This window comes from Nelusetta ayraudi, unplaced genomic scaffold (assembly GCF_046127955.1).
Source record: "Nelusetta ayraudi isolate G7.1 ecotype Tasmania unplaced genomic scaffold, CSIRO-AGI_Nayr_v1 ptg000026l, whole genome shotgun sequence".
NCBI classification, from domain to species: domain Eukaryota; kingdom Metazoa; phylum Chordata; class Actinopteri; order Tetraodontiformes; family Monacanthidae; genus Nelusetta; species Nelusetta ayraudi.
Genome location: NW_027466076.1, coordinates 1,740,001 through 1,756,496, shown reverse-complemented (window position 1 = coordinate 1,756,496; position 16,496 = coordinate 1,740,001). Strand labels below are relative to the sequence as shown.

Here is a 16,496-nt window from a genome sequence, read left to right as displayed (position 1 = left end):
GGGGGGACATCTGTTCCATGAGGAACAGATGTAAGAGCAATGCAGTGCCTGCAACTAGAGCACCTTCCACCTTTATTCCTGGATAGTGAAATAAGCGATGGAAAGAATTCCTCTCACAGATGTTCACCCTGGGTGACTGTTGGAAGGCATGTGAGAAATGTGATGACCCGAGCCGGCAAGCAATGAAGAAAAACAGGATAATTATCAAAGAAAATGGATTATTTTATCTAAAAGTGGAAAAAAAAAAAAACAACAACAACATTACAACTTTGGGAGAACTCTAGTTAATAAAAAAGCAGTTCTTATAACTCAAATGACGAGTGACAAAAGACTAACTGACCTCCTTAAAAAATACAAACAGGCTCAAATATACTTGACTGAACAGACCAACAAAAAAAGGAAAAGCGAAGACTCAACACTGAACACTAAACAGTGACAAATAAACCACAAACAATGAAAACAACAAATCTACCCACAACGTGAACAATTTAACCTAATCTGCAAAAAATAAAACCAAAAATATTCCAAGGAAAATAAACTCCAAACTAAAACCTCAGATTTCCCATTAAACTGCAGCCACTTGGTTCACCCCAGGCGACCACTTTCCATATAAAGTCTGTGCATTTCTAGGGTTGGAACCTTCAGTTCAGTCTGGCCCAATTTCTCCAACCAGCAGCAGCAGCAGGTTTGGGGATAGGGTTAAGGTTGGGGTGAGGGTTGGGATTGGGATTAAGGTTAGGGTTAGAGTTGGTGATAGGGTTGGAATTGGGGTTAGGGTTAGAGATTGGATTGGAGATAGGGTAGGGGCAATAGTTGGGATTAGGGTTGGGGTTGCAGTTAGGATGGGAATTTTCCGATTGGTCCAACCTCCTATTAGTCCGACAAATTGCACATTGGTCCAATGTCCCATTAGGGTTACGGTTAGGGTTAGAGGAAGTCGAACCAATGTGCAGTTTGTCGGACCAATGCCAATGCCATGCTTCCAATAAGATTGGGGTTGGGGTGAGGAATATGGTTGGGATTGGGGTTGGGCATGGGGTTGGGGTTAGGGCTGTGGTAAGGACTGTGGTTGGGGTAAAGGTTGGGGTTAGGGTTGGGATTAGGTTTAGGGCCGGGGCTAGGGTTAGGGTCGTGGGGTAAGGGTTTGGATTAGATTTAGGGTTGGGAAGAGAAATAGGGTTAGGATTGGGGTTAGTGTATAGTATGACTTTTTTGTATTTTTGGACATATTGATTTTTGCATTCCATCACTTTTTTTCATGCTAAATAAATAACAGGCATCCCAATGAGTTTTGAGCTGATCGGGGAATTTTCATTTTTTGGCCCCTGAAAAAAGTGAATAGTTTGATTTTTTCCGATTGTCAGACATGATGGGGTTTTTTGTGCCATCATCTGGTTTCCATAAACTACCATAAAACAGTCATCTGAGTGAGTTTCAGGATGATCTGGAGCTTTTTTTTATTTTTTTTTATCCACAACCCCCAAACATTGAACAATTGACAGCAAACAATAAGAAAATACAGAGAATTACTGGAGGACATAATTCTATATGTTTCACATTTTCACCGACAAAAGAACTGACTTAGAAAAAGGCAGCAAAAGTTTTTAGCCCAACATTTTCCCTGCTGTTTGAAACAATGAAGTGAGTCAGTTCCCCAGCCAAACAACTCACGTCATGAGTCTGCCACAGAAAAAGGAGCTAAACTGGATTAAAACTGGATCCAAACGTTGTGCTGCACCTGAACACTGACCTGGAGTGAGTGATGAGAACTAGTTCCTGCTGATTGGAGCTTCATGCCCAACAGCTGTGTGTGTGCATTTGTATGTGTGTTGCTGTTCCAGTTGATAAAGGACCCTTTCCAGTTCCTCCCCGGATGTTGTTGTGTGGGCAGACTGGTCCCCATGACCCCTGGACAGTGTGTGTGTGTGTGTGTGTGTGTGTGTGTGTGTGTGTGTGTGTGTGTGTATGGAATCACAGTGGAGTTAAAGTCTGCATGTTGGTTAAAGTCTGCTAACAGGCGTTAGCACGGGAAGAGCTGAGAAACAGACAAAGTGGCTAACGCTACTGTTAACGCTAACGCTACCTGTGGCATCCTAGCGGTAACAGTACACCCCAAACCTGCGGCTGGCGGGGGGGAAGCCAAAACTGCGCACACCTGGGCGGGGCGGCCCGCAGCGGGGGCGGGGCCTGCTGATTGGGTAGCGGACGCTGCCGTCGGCCAACCAGCCAGCGTCGCAGCGGTCCAACCCCGTCAGTCGCCAGGCAGCGTGCAGTTGGCCCACCGTGGCCACCCGGCCCCCATGGAGGGAGCAGGCCTCAGCCGCCTCTGTCCGGTTCAGCCCACTGGAGTCGTCCAGGTAATACACGTTTCCTGCAACAGAACACAGGGGGTCAAAGGTCACACATAGGTCAAAGATACAGCCTCAGGACCCTTCTCACTCCCAGCTACCCTCACTGACCCTTGATGGAGGCGGAGAAGCAGAAGGCATCAAAGCGGTTGAGGAGGCGATGAGGACGTCCGTAGCTGCGCACGCCCGGAGCCAAGGCCACGCCCCCGCAGCCCTCACGGGGCTCTGTGATTGGATACTGCACGGTGCCGTCGGCCAGCCAGCCGGCGTTGCACCAGTCCAGCCCATCCTGCCAGGCCGAGAAGAGCTGCTCAAAAGTGGCCAGAGCAGCGCCCTGGTCCTGGCACACCTGGCGGGCTGCCGAGAAGTTGAAGTGGTAGCGCCCCCTGGGGGAGGAGTAGGGGAAGACCACACCTGGGGAGGAGCACACATCTGTCACCTGACGCTGTTTTAATTTCTCCACGTGGCATCGTCCCCACATCGAAAACATCCTTCATCATCAGGAGCTTGAGCAACACTGCCCTCTGGTGGCTATCGGTGGTACTGCAGTGGTGGACCTCCTGACCACCGACAGTTATTGATCATCATCTGGTCGGGACTGAAAGGTCGGGATGCAGCAGCAACACATCACACACACCTACACACACACACAAACACTCTCACTCTCTCTCACCTTGCAGTTCCAGCTCCACCGTCACACTCTGGTCCTCCAGGCCATCGATGACCTCACAGCGGTACCGTCCAGTGTCGTTGAGCCGCAACTCGCTGATCACCAACGATGTGTCGCCAGGCTCAGACCGGCGGAGACGCACACGGCCCCGGAAGCCGCCATAGCTGCGGTGGCGGTGGCCCATGGCGACCATCACCTCCGTCTCCCCTGCCGAGCCGCCACTGTCTGCAGGTGTCCAGGACCACTTTACCCGGGTCCTGCGAGGGGTTTTGGGTTCCGGGTCGTAGTGGAAGTGACAAGGAAGGGTGACGGTGCTCCCCCTGGTGGCGGAGACCGCAGGCTGTGGGGACTCGACATGGAGGTGAACCCTGTCGAAGAAGGCTGGAGGAGAGAAGAGTTGATCAGTGGTGGATGAGAACCGCTGAGCCTGATCCAGTTCTGTGTTGTGGACTAGTCAGTACCGCTGGACCGCCTCAGGATTCCCGTCTTTCTGCTTCTTTAAACTTGTGACAGCTACCCAAACCCTCGTCCAGCTTGAGCACCAGAGGCTGCAGGTGGAGGACAGGAAGGGGTCTTCTAGTAGAGAAGCAGAGGAACCGGCTGACTGTCACTCTGCTCAGGCTCTGGATGGACCTGAAGTGAGGTAGCTGCCTCAAACTCTGGTCCAGCAGCCAACTGGCTACAACCTGGTTGGCTGCTGGACCAGCAACTATCTGCAGAGGAACATCGGAACTACCACAGAGTCCTTGTGGAAGCTCCTGCCTCAAAGCAGTCTCATCTCCTCCTCTGTTGCTCTCAGCTTCCTGTCCTCCACACTGAAGCTCCATGTTGCACGGCTGAGGACCACCAAGAAAGAGCCAGGACCAGTGACCCTGGAAGTGAGGTGGCTGCAATGTGTCCCAGTGGCCAGAAGGTGGCGACACAAGGCAAAGACAGGTCCTGAGGAGGTGAGCGGCTCTGCAGTCGGCTCAGAGAGGACCCCCCTCTCTTTCACACACACACACACACACACGCACACACGCACACACACACGCACACGCGCGCGCGCAGACACAAACACACACACACACACACAGACACACACACACACCGTCTCCGTTGCTGATGTCCTGGTAGTAGAAGCCGTTGCTGAAAGCGGGAAGTTGGCCGTGGACTGGCAGCAGCAGCAGCAGATTCAGGCACGTGGCCAGCAGGGGGCGCAGTACAGCAAACATGCCGCTGTCCTGTGTGTCGTCCAATCAGCGCCAAGAGCTGGAGACACACACGCACACACCGCACTACTACAACCTGGAACCACAGAGATGTGTGTGTGTGTGTGTGTGTGTGTGTGTGTGTGTGTGTGTCCGCTCCACTCGAACTTCTCCTCACAGTTGTCGCCGTTGTTTCCAGTTTCTGCGCCAAACTTTCCGATCCCGCCTCTGTCCGCTGGGGGCCGCTCTGTGGCGGAGACGCTCTGCGTGAAGCCGAAGAGAGGTGCGCGAGTTGCGCCTAGGTGCGTCCGCTGCCTCTGCCGACGCTTCACCCTCTGCGGGGCTCCTCCGCTCTGCGCGCGCCGTGACGTCACCAGGAGAGGCGTTCTTATTGGCGGCGAACGGAGGGGGGGCGGAGCTAGGTGAAGGACGCCAAAGTAAGAGACACGGTGGGGCTCCACCGAGGTCTTCCAGTCATCAAAATAAAAGCATCAAAAGTCTGAAAGTTGATGAAGAAGCAGCAGCAAAGATGTTCCTCAGGAGAGCAGAGCAACTTCACCAACTCGTCATTCTATAGTCATCATATTATTTATATGATATTATAAAAGACTGCACTGGTAGTCTGTGTTTAACATCTGTCATTGTTCAAAAGATGAATTGTTCAACTCTTTTACAAATTGTTCAACTCTTAAGTTTCACATCAAGTCATGAATTCATCATCATCACAAAGTCAAAGAAACACTTTCAGTCACAACGCTGAAGACATCAGCCGAGGTTCCACCAGCAGCAGATGAGGCCTCAGGCAGGGTCTCCTGCGCACACACACTCAACACACGCTATGTGATTCAGTCAGAATCTGCCAAACAATTCCTCTTCTCCTCAGGGGTTACAGATGGAGGCTGCCCTCCTGAACCACACTCACTCTCACTCTCACTCTCTCTCTCCCACACACACACACACACACACACGTCCTGCGCTCAGCTCATGTTTTCACAGAAATCTGAGTTACACCCAGCACCTTCCTGTGTGTGTGTATGTGTGTGGGTAGGTGGATGTGGGTGTATTAAGTCATTCGGCTAGCAGTGATCAGCACCACTGTTTCTCATACAGGTCTATATTTGAGACAAGAATGAGAATCAGAAAGTTCTGGTTCCAGTGCTTCTTGCGGTTGATCCAGTGGTTCTTGCAATCAGCCTGTTTCCTGTTTGATGGTGATTGGTTCTCCTCAGACCAGATGAAGGTGTTTGGCCTGAGGTCCTGAAGACCAGCGGCTCCTGGGAAACAGACGGCAGAGGCCCTCAGAGCAGGGGCCACATCAAAGACCATCAGTCAGAGCAGGTCCACACTGTTATTACACACCAGTGTGTGTGTGTGTGTGTGTGTGATTAGAGAGGCTGAGACCAGCTGATTAAAGATGGCGGCCAGGCTGTAATAACAAACAAAAACTTTAATTGGACGGTTTTGTTCTTCTGGTGTACTGCGTTCCAACTACTCTGGCACCAGTCTGGGACCAGTTAGAACTAGGACCCCTGACCTCTGAGGCGGAGAAGCAGCTTCCTGTCAGGACATGTCAGGACTTCCTATTGGTCGGTTCTTCACTCTGACCCAGGAAGAACCTCCAGATGGTCCAACTACCAAACACTGGGCTCATGATCGCGACTGGGACCAGGCCGCTCAGGGTCAAAGGTGGGCAATGGATCTCATGGTGATGTCTTCTGATCTGTTCTGGACTCGTGGGTGAAGAAAGTAACTGGGGATATTTGGTGCTCTTAGTTCACACTCGACTGATCTGGCCTGAGAGTCAAGAACACTGGGTCACAAGTACGACTGGAGGGTCACAACCTCAGACCTGCTGCTTCTTGGCGGCAGTGGTGATGGTTCAGGGGTCTGGTTAGGACCCAGGACCCACCAGAAGGATTCTACACGCTGGAACAGAGCAGAAGGGTCTCTGGCTCTTCTCCAGACCTCGGGGCCTCCTGGGGCTTCGGATGCTAAACAGATCTTTGATCTTCCACCTTTTAAATGGAAAACAGCTGAGAAGATTCAAGAGATTATCATGGCAGTAATGAATATTCAATCATCAGACACGAGAGGGTGGAGAGTATTTCAGCTCTTATTTATTTTTCAGTCGAGGGTTCAGAGACAGAAGGTCAAAGAAACACAACCGACAGCTGTAAAAAATAGAAAATAGATTGTATACAAAAGTCCATAAATCCAGACAGAAATCTTTTTTTGTCTCAGAAAATCTGTCAAAACTACAGAGGATACACTGCTTCTCTACCCACAATCCTTAGAGGCATGCAGACATTAATAATAATAACAATAATAATAAATATGCTCAGTGTGGGACTCTCATGCATTTTTAACGCTCACAGGATTAGACTATTGCACCAGCCCACAATCCATCATTCATAATTCATAACTCCTGTTATAATACTGTGAGTGGGAATGGAGGGGGTGGTCACATGACCAGAGGGGGGTAGGGCGTGAAAGACTCAGTGTGTCTGTGGCGAGGTGGGCGGGGCTTTGGGGAACCAGACTCTCAGCTCAGTTCCTGTCTCTTATTTCACATCTGAGATGTAAAAGTCGTGACAGAATCAAACTCACAGCCGAGACTCCGCCCCCAACGCCGTGACCTCATCACTGTGCTCACTGACGGGTAATCCTGATTGGATGAGGAAACATCTGCATCACACACAACCAACATGAACAAGGTGAGACATCACTAAGCCCCTCACCCTGAGCACCATGCCATCATCTGGAGGAGATTCAATTCAACAGTGCTCTTGTTTGATTGGATGTTAGTGCAGAACGTGTGTGTGTGTGTGTGTGTGTGTCCTGTGCATCACCAGCAGGGGGGTCTGGGAGGTATAGCTGGTACTGGATCAGAGTGCAGCCCCTGATCTATCCAGTGGGTGGCAGTGTTGTCTGGCATCCTCTGCTGTTTGCTGCCCCCAGCAGCTGAGAGTGAGGCAGTGCAGTCCTGGGTCAGGACGAGGGAGGTAGAGAGGGAGGAAGGCAGGGAGGGGGAGAGCGAGGGAGGGAGGGAGGGGAGGGGAGGGGCGGAGCTATTCGCTGCAGCCCAGCAGCTCCAGCCGCAGCGTGATTCGCTGGTGCCACTCCCAGGGCAGCAGGCGGATGTAGCGGGCGAAGAGCGGCGGCTCGAAGATGTTTGTTTTGTGGACGTTGTTGTCGCTGTTTCCCGGGAAGATCTGCAGACACGCAATGTGACATCACAAGCCTGCCCTGCGCCCTGGACCGCTGCCTCCCCAAGCCACCCCCCCAAGCCACCCCCCCATACCTGGTCCGTCCTGGTTTTTGGGTCCTGGATGATGGTCCAGGATCGGCCGTCCTGGCTGTGCGCCACCTTGAAGGCGCTGACGAACTGCACGCTGCCGAAGTCTTTGGCACCCTGAGTGATGACGCCCGTGATCTTCTTGGGCGACTCCAGGTCCACCTGAGGACAGAGGACAGGAGCTGCTGTGGGTTTTCGTAGCCCCGGAAGGGAGCTGGGCCAGTGTGGGGTCACCTGCTCACCTGCAGCCACTCGGAGCGGTCGTTGGTGGCGGCGGTCCAGGCGTTGGTCTTGCCCTGCTTGTCCAGCCGGGCGTAGTGGGCGTGCCAGGTGAAGGCCTGGACGCCCCAGGTGCTGAAGGTGCTGGACGCCGTGATCTGGCGGTGGGACACCAGGCGGGACTTCATCCCCATCGGCTCCGAGCAGCCTGCAGGAGGGCCAGTTTTTGTTAGCATCGATATTAGCATTAGCAATTAGCATTAGCTTTAGCTTTGGCGTCGGTGCGGCGGGCGGTCGCACCGTTGAGCTCGCAGCCCACCAGCTCCATGCGCAGCGTGCAGGCCTTGCGGCAGACCAGCGGGAGGAGCCGGAGGTACTGGGCGATGATGGGCGGGTCGAACAGGTGAGTCTTGATTCCGTCGTTGTCCACGTTCCCGGAAAACACCTGCGCACAGCCCGACAGTGAGTGGACAGAGTGCGAGTGGTGGTAGGGGTCGGGGGGGAGGGGGGGAGGGGGAGACTGATGCTGCGCTTACATGGTCGCTGCGCTCGCCCTCGGCCCGGAACACGGTGTAGGTCCGCCCATCCAGGCTGGACGCCACCTTGAAGGCCTTGATGAACTCAGACGAGCCCAATCGACTGGCGCCCTGCGTCACCAGGCCCGTGAACCGCATCTTCCTGCGCACGTTGACCTGAGGACACACCCACACCCGAGTCAGGACGCAGACACTCACACACACCCAGGTCAGGACACACCAACTTACACACACACACACACACACACACACACACACACACACACACACACACACACACACACACACACACACACACACACACTTGGGATGCAACTAGAGCCGCAACTAACGATTATTTTTGTTGTCGACTAATCCATCGATTATTATTATATAACTTGCTTAAACCTTCACACGTGTTTCACTGTTGTACTATGACAGCATACGTTTTTAAACAAATACTTACCTAAGTGAACTAGCGCTCGCTCAGCAAGCTCGTTCCGCGATTTTCCAACGTGAAAAAACGTGGTATGTATTGCTGATGATTAATTAACAAAGAAGCGTGTAATTATTCAAAATGTAACTACGAAATATCTATCCTCGGCGTTATTTGTGAACTCCTCTCGCAGAAACCTTGAGTCGGAGTTTTCCGGCCTTTTCAGAGAAGAAGCCATTCTTGTTCTCTGTTTTTTGCAGGATGCAAACAATGAGCGACACTGCCACCCTCAGCACTCAGTACTGCACTGCAGGTACAAATGATCACGGAGTGGCCGGAGTGTGATATTATCATCCAGCAATTTACAATAACAATAACGTGACGCGTGGACGCTTGAATTTTCGCGTCAACAAATTTATGTTATCGACGTAATTGATTACGTTGACGAATCGTTGCAGCCCTAGATTAACAACATCAGGTATTTTACTGCACCGTTCATTACACCACGTTCGGTTCAATACACAGCGGAAAACAAACGCAGCGGCTTTTTGACGACCCCTGGGTCCCGCAGTTATCAACAATAATTTGACTTGTTCGAGCTGCCCCGCACAGCCGCGTGTCAATTATCACGAGTTCACGACCCACCTCAGCCCGCAACCCGCTGTCACGAAATAGGCCACGTATGCATTTGATCTAATGTATCAACATTGTACAAAACTGTACCATTGAATCCCACACACACACACACACACACACACACACACACACACACACACACACACACACACACACACACACACACACACGACTCACCTCAATCCAGGGGTTCCTGTCGTGGGGGGCGGGGCTCCAGGCGTTGACCAATCCCTTGCTGTGGAGGCGGGCCAGCTCCGGCCCCCACCGCTGCAGCCGCAACACGGTGTAGCGCACTGACGAGGCCGAGATCTGCGACTCGGAGATGCCGCCGCCCTCCATGCCGAGCAGGGAAACGCAGCCTGCAGGAGGGAGCGGAGTGGACCTCAGGATGAGCGCTGGCTACCTCAACACGCTAAGCCCCGCCCACACTGACTCAAAACTTGCGGGACCTTTGATCCAACATCTCCACCACCTAATGATCATCACCAACTCTCAACAGGTGTGTGTGTGTGACCCTGCGGTGTGTGTGTTTGTGTGGGTGGGACTGGGGATCAGCCACTCACGCAAGTGGCAGTGTTTGCCCACGTAGGGGGAGGGACAGTGGCACTTGAAGTCTCCGTCCAGGTCGCGGCAGGAACCGCCGTTCTTGCATGGCTGCATGGCGCAGTCGTTCACGTCTGAGCGGGAAAAAACACACACAGGACAAGGCTGAGGGGGCGGGGCAACAGGTCATGTGACGTCACGTCGGTCAGAAGCGGGTTAGTTAGCGGAGTTAACCGCCCCGACAGAGAAAACAGGAAGTTAGACGTGGCGGCGCCATCATGCAGTTCTGCTGATGGCCACAGGGTGGCGACCTGTGCGCATGCTGCTTTAGTCAGCGACAATGGAGGAGAGAAATTAAACACACACACACACACACACACACACACACACACACACACACACACACACACACTGTCCTGGGGTCATGGAGACCAGTCTGCCCACACAACCACATCCTGGGAGGAACTGGAAACGGTCCAATAACAACTGGAACAGCAACACACTCACACACGCACGCACGCACGCACACACACACACACCCTTTCCAGGCAGTAAATAAGGGCTTTAATCAGTCATCTGGAGTTTCGTTAGTGTAAACAGGCTCTCTCTCTCTCTCACACACACACACACACATACACACACTTGTTCCTTGTTTTCTCTTTGATACTCAGCTTGTACAGTATATATTTTCAGTATTTTTAAAGGATAGTAAAATCTTGATTGGTGTGTGTGTGTTGTGTGTGTGTGTGCCAGGCCATTGTATAAAACATGACAAGATTAATCTGTTGTTCTCTTTTTCCACCCAGCAACACGAGCGGCACTGACGTCAAGAGCACGTCTGTTGGGAGTTGTGTGTGTGTGTGTGTGTGTGTGTGTGTGTGTGTGTGTGTGTGTGTGTGTGTGTGTGCATGAAGTCATGCATGCAGCTGAGAGGTCAGCCATTCTACATTGTCTTTTTACCTTTCTGCAAAGTTAAATCTCGTCCGACACCTGCAACAAGAACACACACACAGCTGTCTGTCTGTCTGTCTGCGTGCTGCAGTCCTCCCAGGCTCCCGCAGGGGGCGGCAGACTTACTGTTCTGGCAGTGGACACCGTCGAAGCCCGGCTGGCACCTGCACACGTACTCGCTGAAGACGTCGCCGCGGCGGCTCTGACCCGTCGCCTCGCACACCCCGTGGTTCAGGCAGGGGGAGGGGCTGCAAGGACCTGTGTTGGGGGGCCGGGCGGGGGGTGTCGGTCATCATCAATATTCACTGTTATTGCAATATTCACCGTATTGATTGTCACGTCGGCTGCCTTACCGCTCTCGGTCTCGTTGCAGGTGTCCCCGGAGAAGCCGTCCGGACAGATGCAGATGAAGGGGGCGCTGGCGCTGGTCACACAGGTGCCACCGTTACTGCACACGTTCACCTGACAGTAGTCACCTACGCGCACACACACACACACAAACACACACCTTAAAGTCAGTGGTCGGAAACAGCAGCACCTTGGAAGTCAGAAGTGGCGCTGCCGGGAGACACAGCAGAGAACTTGTGCTGAGTTTTTGCTTGTGGTGACTGAGCTCAGAATGTGTGACAGATTGGGAAGGAATTCCGTTTGGCAGCTGACGGGTCTGCACCGAGGGCACAGTGAGTCATGGTCTGCACATTTCCCATGATGCCTCAGTGTGAGTGGGCTCCACAATGAGGCCGGAAGCCACTCCTGATGTGGCAAAAAACAAACAAAAAAACACGAGTGGACGTCCACACCGTTCTTCTTCTACTTCTTCTGCGGGAGAAACATACAGCGTGAAGCTGGAGAACGTCGACTGGAAACAGGAAGTGGTCACATTGATGACGATGCCTTCAGGAGACTGAAAGTGAGCAACAAACTCATTTCACCCTGCTAGAGTTCAGCCAAGTCCAGCAGCAGCAGCTCCCCCTGCTGTTCAGAGGGGCTCACTGCGTGGGACTGTTCACACGCTCCGTGCCAGCCACACGCGCGAGCGCGCGCACACACATGCACACACAGTGCAGTGCTATATTTAGCCACAACCCTCTGCCAGGACAACAGCTCTTCGACTCCAACAACTGTGTCGCTCCCTGCGGCACGTGTGAGGAGCAGGCCATGGGAAAACAACGCGCGCGCACAAACACAGAAACACACAATAGGCGGAGCCTGACATGCGTCGATGAGTCAAACGTGGTGGAGAAGCAGTCTGCTGCTGTCACGAACATGTTTGTGTTGAGTTGGTCGGTTTCATCCAGTCTGAGTCACAGCCGCAGCAACACAACCTCTGGCTCTGCCTCACAACAGCAACAACAACAGCAACGACTCCGACTACAAGTCATACAGCCAGATGTAGAAACTCCCACCTTCACACTTTGATTTGTCCAGTAATAATGTTGCTGCTGCTCAAAGTCCACGGTCTTGTTTGACCCGTCGTGTGTGTGTGTGTGTGTGTGTGTGTGTGTGTGTGTGTGTGTGTGTGTGTGTGTGTGTGTGTGTGCGCGCGCGCGCGCGCGCGTGCGTGTGTTGCTTTGCTGCTTTTCAACGTTTGAGAGCCCTGAATAAAAGCGCGTGTGTTGTGCGCATAATTTGTGCGCAGGAAGAATCAGGACACTTGGGCCGAACAAAGCGGCGAAGCGCCGACGGCGCCAAAACGTCCTACAAACCTGCAAACAAGGAAAAGCGGCAGCGAATCAGTGATTCGCTGATCCACTGAATCGCTGACCCATCGACCAGCTGGCGGGCTCGCCCGTGGGGAATTCTTTAAACTGAACTTTAACGGAGTAACAAAACCGTAAGCACTCACCGTAGGCGCCGAGCGCGAGGCAGAGGGCGAGCAGGAGGAGCAGCGGGAGGGACGCGGAGGGTCTCGCGCGCGGCTCCATGGCGGCTGTTCGTTCGTTGGATGTGAGTACCGGGACGGTCCGGACTCTGCTGCCGCCGAGGATCGGTGGGCGGTGGGCGGGGCTGCTGAAGCACGTGCGACCCCGATCCCAGCCAATGGCAGGGCGATGTTTGAACCCTGACCCCGCCCAGTCCACCCCACTTGTCAACGACAGCAATATACTGTTTACATATACACATATAGAAATACATATATGTATATACACAAATATATCATACATAGATAGATAGACATCCTATCTCTAACCCAGGTGAGGGCAAACTACAGCCCAGGGGCCATAGGCAGCCCGTTGAACATTTTAATCTGGCCCGCCAAACTTGAAGAAATTATATTAAAAGTAAGCAAGTCATAAAATAGTCGGATTTCATCCATCTTTTCAGTGTTTTAAGAGTTACTTCAATTATGACCTAAATACTGTAGCCACACAAAAAGACACATATTTTAGTGCCTTTGTTCGTTTTCAATTGACATTAAAACACATGCTTACAACAACATATCCCATGACACCAAAACACTCCATCCATCTGCTCCTGCTCTGGCCGCTATGTCAAACTTTAGAACCCACAGTGGCCGTCCACCAGTCAAAAAGGTTGCCCACCCCTGCCCCAACCCTAATCTGTGATCTTTCACAGGGTAAACTAATCAAATTTGACATGAACTGGTTGTTTGTGAGGAAATGTTGAGATCTTTGAGATCATCACTGTGGTTCACAAACAGTACAAGAGGTGGTTTTACTTTTGGTTAGGAAACAAACAAAAAAAAGAAAAAGGTTGGAGCTTGTCTCCGGTGTGATAAGTTGAGGGAGGTAGACTGAACATCAGAAGTCGGCAACGGAGTGAAAAGCGGATTCCTAACTTTTTTTTATTTTTATCTTTTTCTACGAGGTACACAGCAGCATAACCCTTCAGAACCAGCAGCCTTAGGTCTTGGTTCTGGTCCAGTGTGGTTTGTGTAAGCAGGACTGAGAACCTCAACAGCAAGACTAGTGAAGAGAAGATTTCATCCGGTAGCTTCATTCAGTTATTGATTATCTTCTAGTTGTGATTCTGTCAGCTGGTGTCCTGCTCCTCCAGCAGCAGCAGCAGCAGCAGCAGGAGGTCAGCCTCTGATGTTCCTCTGCGGCTGACACTAAGCTCCATCTCATGACTCCTCAACCAGATCCTTGAAGTGCCAGGAGCTCGTTTGATCTACTAATCCTGTCAACTTAAAGCTTCTCAGCGAGCAGCAGAAACTGACAGCTCCTCTGAGAACCTCCATCATCTCCCTGAGAACCTTCACCATCTCCATGAGAAACTGAGAACCTTCGCTGCCGCTCTGAGAACCTTCATTGCTGCTCTGAGAACCTTCACATTCTCCCTGAGAGCCTCCACCATCTCCCTGAGGACCTGAGAACCTTCACCGCCTCCTTCGGAACCTTCAAAATCTTCCTGAGAACCTTCACCGCCTCCCTGAGAATCTTTACCATCTCACTGAGAACCTTCGCCGTCTATCTGAGGACTTCCTTCAGTCTGTTCCAGAAGTTTTAGCAGACCACTGCTTTCAGATCATTTTTAAAACAGTCAGAAATCGACGGACTGGATGAAACGCAGAACGGAAAAGTCCGTTTCTATGTCATGCGACGCCCCCCAGAGGTCAAAATACGCAATGACAGAAGGCTGAGAGGGAGAAAAAAAAAACTGTCCGTCGGTTTGAGAAGAGCAGCTTCTTACCAACCGGTCAGCCGCTGTGACGTCACTTGAGGTGCCAGGGCAGGAAAAAGAAAACAGAACTTGTGACATTCAGTGCTGCCTTCAGGAACTGCAGGACGTCCCGCTTCTCGGCTCCACTAACGCGGAAGCCGAAAAACTAAAGTTCCCCCGCGCGGAGCAGCAACACTCCTCACACTGAGTGACGTGGCGAACTAAACATAACTAAAGAGGACTCGCTGTTACCTCCACCTGTCCAGGTGAAGGTAACCTCCGGACATCCGGGACCTGCGAGCAGACTGTCACAGAGTCCCTGAACGTTACGCTGTCAGCGAGCAGTTACACCGTCAACAGACGCGGACTGGACAGTCCGGTCAGGGCGGAACCGACTCGATCATGGACGGAACAGGCCGAAGAGTCGGTCCAGAGGGGCGGCGGTGATCCGGAACCTCCCGTACCTGCGGCGAAAAAAAGTTCGATTCAGAGGGTGAGAGGACAGGAACCCGGAACTAACTAACTAACTAACTAACTAACTATAACTAGCTAGCCAGCTAACTAGCTCACGAATGTGTCATAACTTTTTCACTGAGACTGAAGTGACAGAGGCGCTTGTGTGGTGTCGGTTCGGAGGAAACCTGCAGCTCTGATCTCACCTGGTTCACAGGTGGGGGAGTGGGAATTGGAGGAGTTTAGACGGGCAGACAGTGAACGCATCACGTGACTAAACCTCCGTCTCCCCTCACCTCCTCCCTTCCACCCTCCCTTCTCCTTCCCTCCTCTTTACCCCACTGGGCAGGTGCAGCATGATCCCCCCGGGAGACACCGAGCAGCCAGCCGCCGTGGACGGCGTAAAGCTGGCGGCCCTAGCGGCCCTCCTCTACATCACCGTCCGCTGTCTCAACCTGAAGAGCTCCGCAGCGCCCCCGGTGGTCACCTGCCAGGACTCTGCAGCCAACCGCTACCTGCTCAAGTGCTGCCCCCTGCTGAGCAAAGAGTGAGTATAACCGGTGTGGTTGATGGTGGGGGGATGGGGGTGAGGTGAAGCAGCTGATTGGCTGTCGGCAGCTGACAGGTGCCGCCCCCTCAGGTACACCCCACCCCTGCTGTGGGGCAAGAACGGCCACCTGCAGACGCTCCTGTACGCTGTGGTGGGGCGGGTCACCGCACCAACGCCCCGTGGCCGCCGCAAGTTCCTGCTCATGCCGGACGGAGCCACAGCGACCTTTGACCTCTTCGAGGCCAGCAGTGGCCACGCCTGCGGAGGTGAGCTATAGCTCAGGTAAACCTCCGACGATGATGACGAAGAGCCAGTCAGGAGAGTCTGACGTGTTTTACGTGCGCTGTCAGGTGACCTGACCATGGCCATCTGCCCCGGCATCGGCAGCCACAGCCAGCACAGGTACGTGCGCACTTTCGTGGACTACGCCCAGAGGCAGGGCTACCGCTGCGCCGTGCTCAACCACCTGGGGGCGCCGCCTGACGTGGAGCTGACCTCGCCACGCATCTTCACCTACGGTAACCACGGAGACACCTCAGGAGGACCGCCACGTACCTCAGAAGTGACCTACCTGTCTGTGTGTGTGTATGTGTGTGTGTGTGTGTGTGTGTGTGTGTGTGTGTGTGTCAGGCTGTACCTGGGAGTTTGCCGCCATGGTGAGCTGCCTCTGCCGACTCTTCCCCCAGACGCTGCTCGTGGTGGTGGGCTTCAGCCTGGGGGGCAACGTGGTCTGCAAGTTCCTGGGGGAGACGTCAGCCAATCAGGAGCGAGTGCTCTGCTGCGTCAGCATCTGTCAGGGCTACAGCGCCCTCAGGTGATGGGAATTAGGACGACGACGCAAGGACAAATAGAGCTGGACGAGTGACCAAAGGCCGAAGAATTAAAGATTGTGTGTGTGTGTGTGTGTGTTTGTGTGTGTGTGTGTGTGTGTGTGTGTGTGTGTGTGTGTGTGTGTGTGTGTGTTGCAGAGCCCAGGAAACCTTCCTCCAGTGGGACCAGGGCCGGCGGCTCTACAACTTTTTCCTGGCCAACAACATGAAGAAGCTCATCCTGTCACACAGGTGAT

The 16,496-nt window shown here is 52.9% G+C and overlaps 3 protein-coding genes across 5 annotated transcripts in view; 1 reads left to right on the top strand and 2 right to left on the bottom strand.

The window, feature by feature from the left end:
• Positions 1-1,176: 1,176 nt before the first annotated feature.
• hapln3 (hyaluronan and proteoglycan link protein 3) lies at positions 1,177-4,670 on the bottom strand. Its single transcript, XM_076028862.1, has 5 exons — positions 4,387-4,670; positions 4,109-4,269; positions 3,022-3,399; positions 2,460-2,762; positions 1,177-2,371 (listed from the first exon to the last, which is right to left on the bottom strand). The coding sequence occupies exons 2-5, from the start codon at positions 4,230-4,232 to the stop codon at positions 2,094-2,096; spliced, it is 1,083 nt and encodes a 360-aa protein (XP_075884977.1). The 5' UTR covers positions 4,233-4,269; positions 4,387-4,670; the 3' UTR covers positions 1,177-2,093.
• A 1,633-nt stretch (positions 4,671-6,303) lies between these two features.
• mfge8b (milk fat globule EGF and factor V/VIII domain containing b) lies at positions 6,304-12,868 on the bottom strand. Of its 2 annotated transcripts, XM_076028854.1 has the most exons (11): positions 12,650-12,866; positions 11,157-11,279; positions 10,930-11,061; positions 10,813-10,842; positions 9,873-9,986; positions 9,487-9,668; positions 8,259-8,414; positions 8,023-8,167; positions 7,746-7,930; positions 7,510-7,665; positions 6,304-7,420 (listed from the first exon to the last, which is right to left on the bottom strand). In XM_076028854.1, exons 1-11 carry the CDS (start codon positions 12,726-12,728, stop codon positions 7,277-7,279), a joined length of 1,446 nt encoding a protein of 481 aa, XP_075884969.1. In that variant the 5' UTR covers positions 12,729-12,866; the 3' UTR covers positions 6,304-7,276. The 2 variants fall into 2 exon arrangements, with proteins under 2 accessions (XP_075884969.1, XP_075884971.1); XM_076028856.1 differs by lacking the exon at positions 10,813-10,842 and having other exon boundaries at positions 12,650-12,868.
• A 1,686-nt stretch (positions 12,869-14,554) lies between these two features.
• The window catches only part of abhd2b (abhydrolase domain containing 2, acylglycerol lipase b), a 5,393-nt gene continuing 3,451 nt past the window's right edge, over positions 14,555-16,496 (top strand). The window contains exons 1-6 of one of the 2 annotated variants that reach the window (XM_076028857.1): positions 14,555-14,920; positions 15,230-15,427; positions 15,521-15,696; positions 15,781-15,948; positions 16,061-16,244; positions 16,399-16,491. In XM_076028857.1, the coding sequence (XP_075884972.1) occupies positions 15,237-15,427; positions 15,521-15,696; positions 15,781-15,948; positions 16,061-16,244; positions 16,399-16,491 (812 nt within the window). In that variant the 5' untranslated portion in view covers positions 14,555-14,920; positions 15,230-15,236. Of the gene's footprint in view, positions 14,921-15,051; positions 15,098-15,229; positions 15,428-15,520; positions 15,697-15,780; positions 15,949-16,060; positions 16,245-16,398; positions 16,492-16,496 lie in introns of those variants that run through there. The other variant, XM_076028858.1, reaches the window with a different exon arrangement.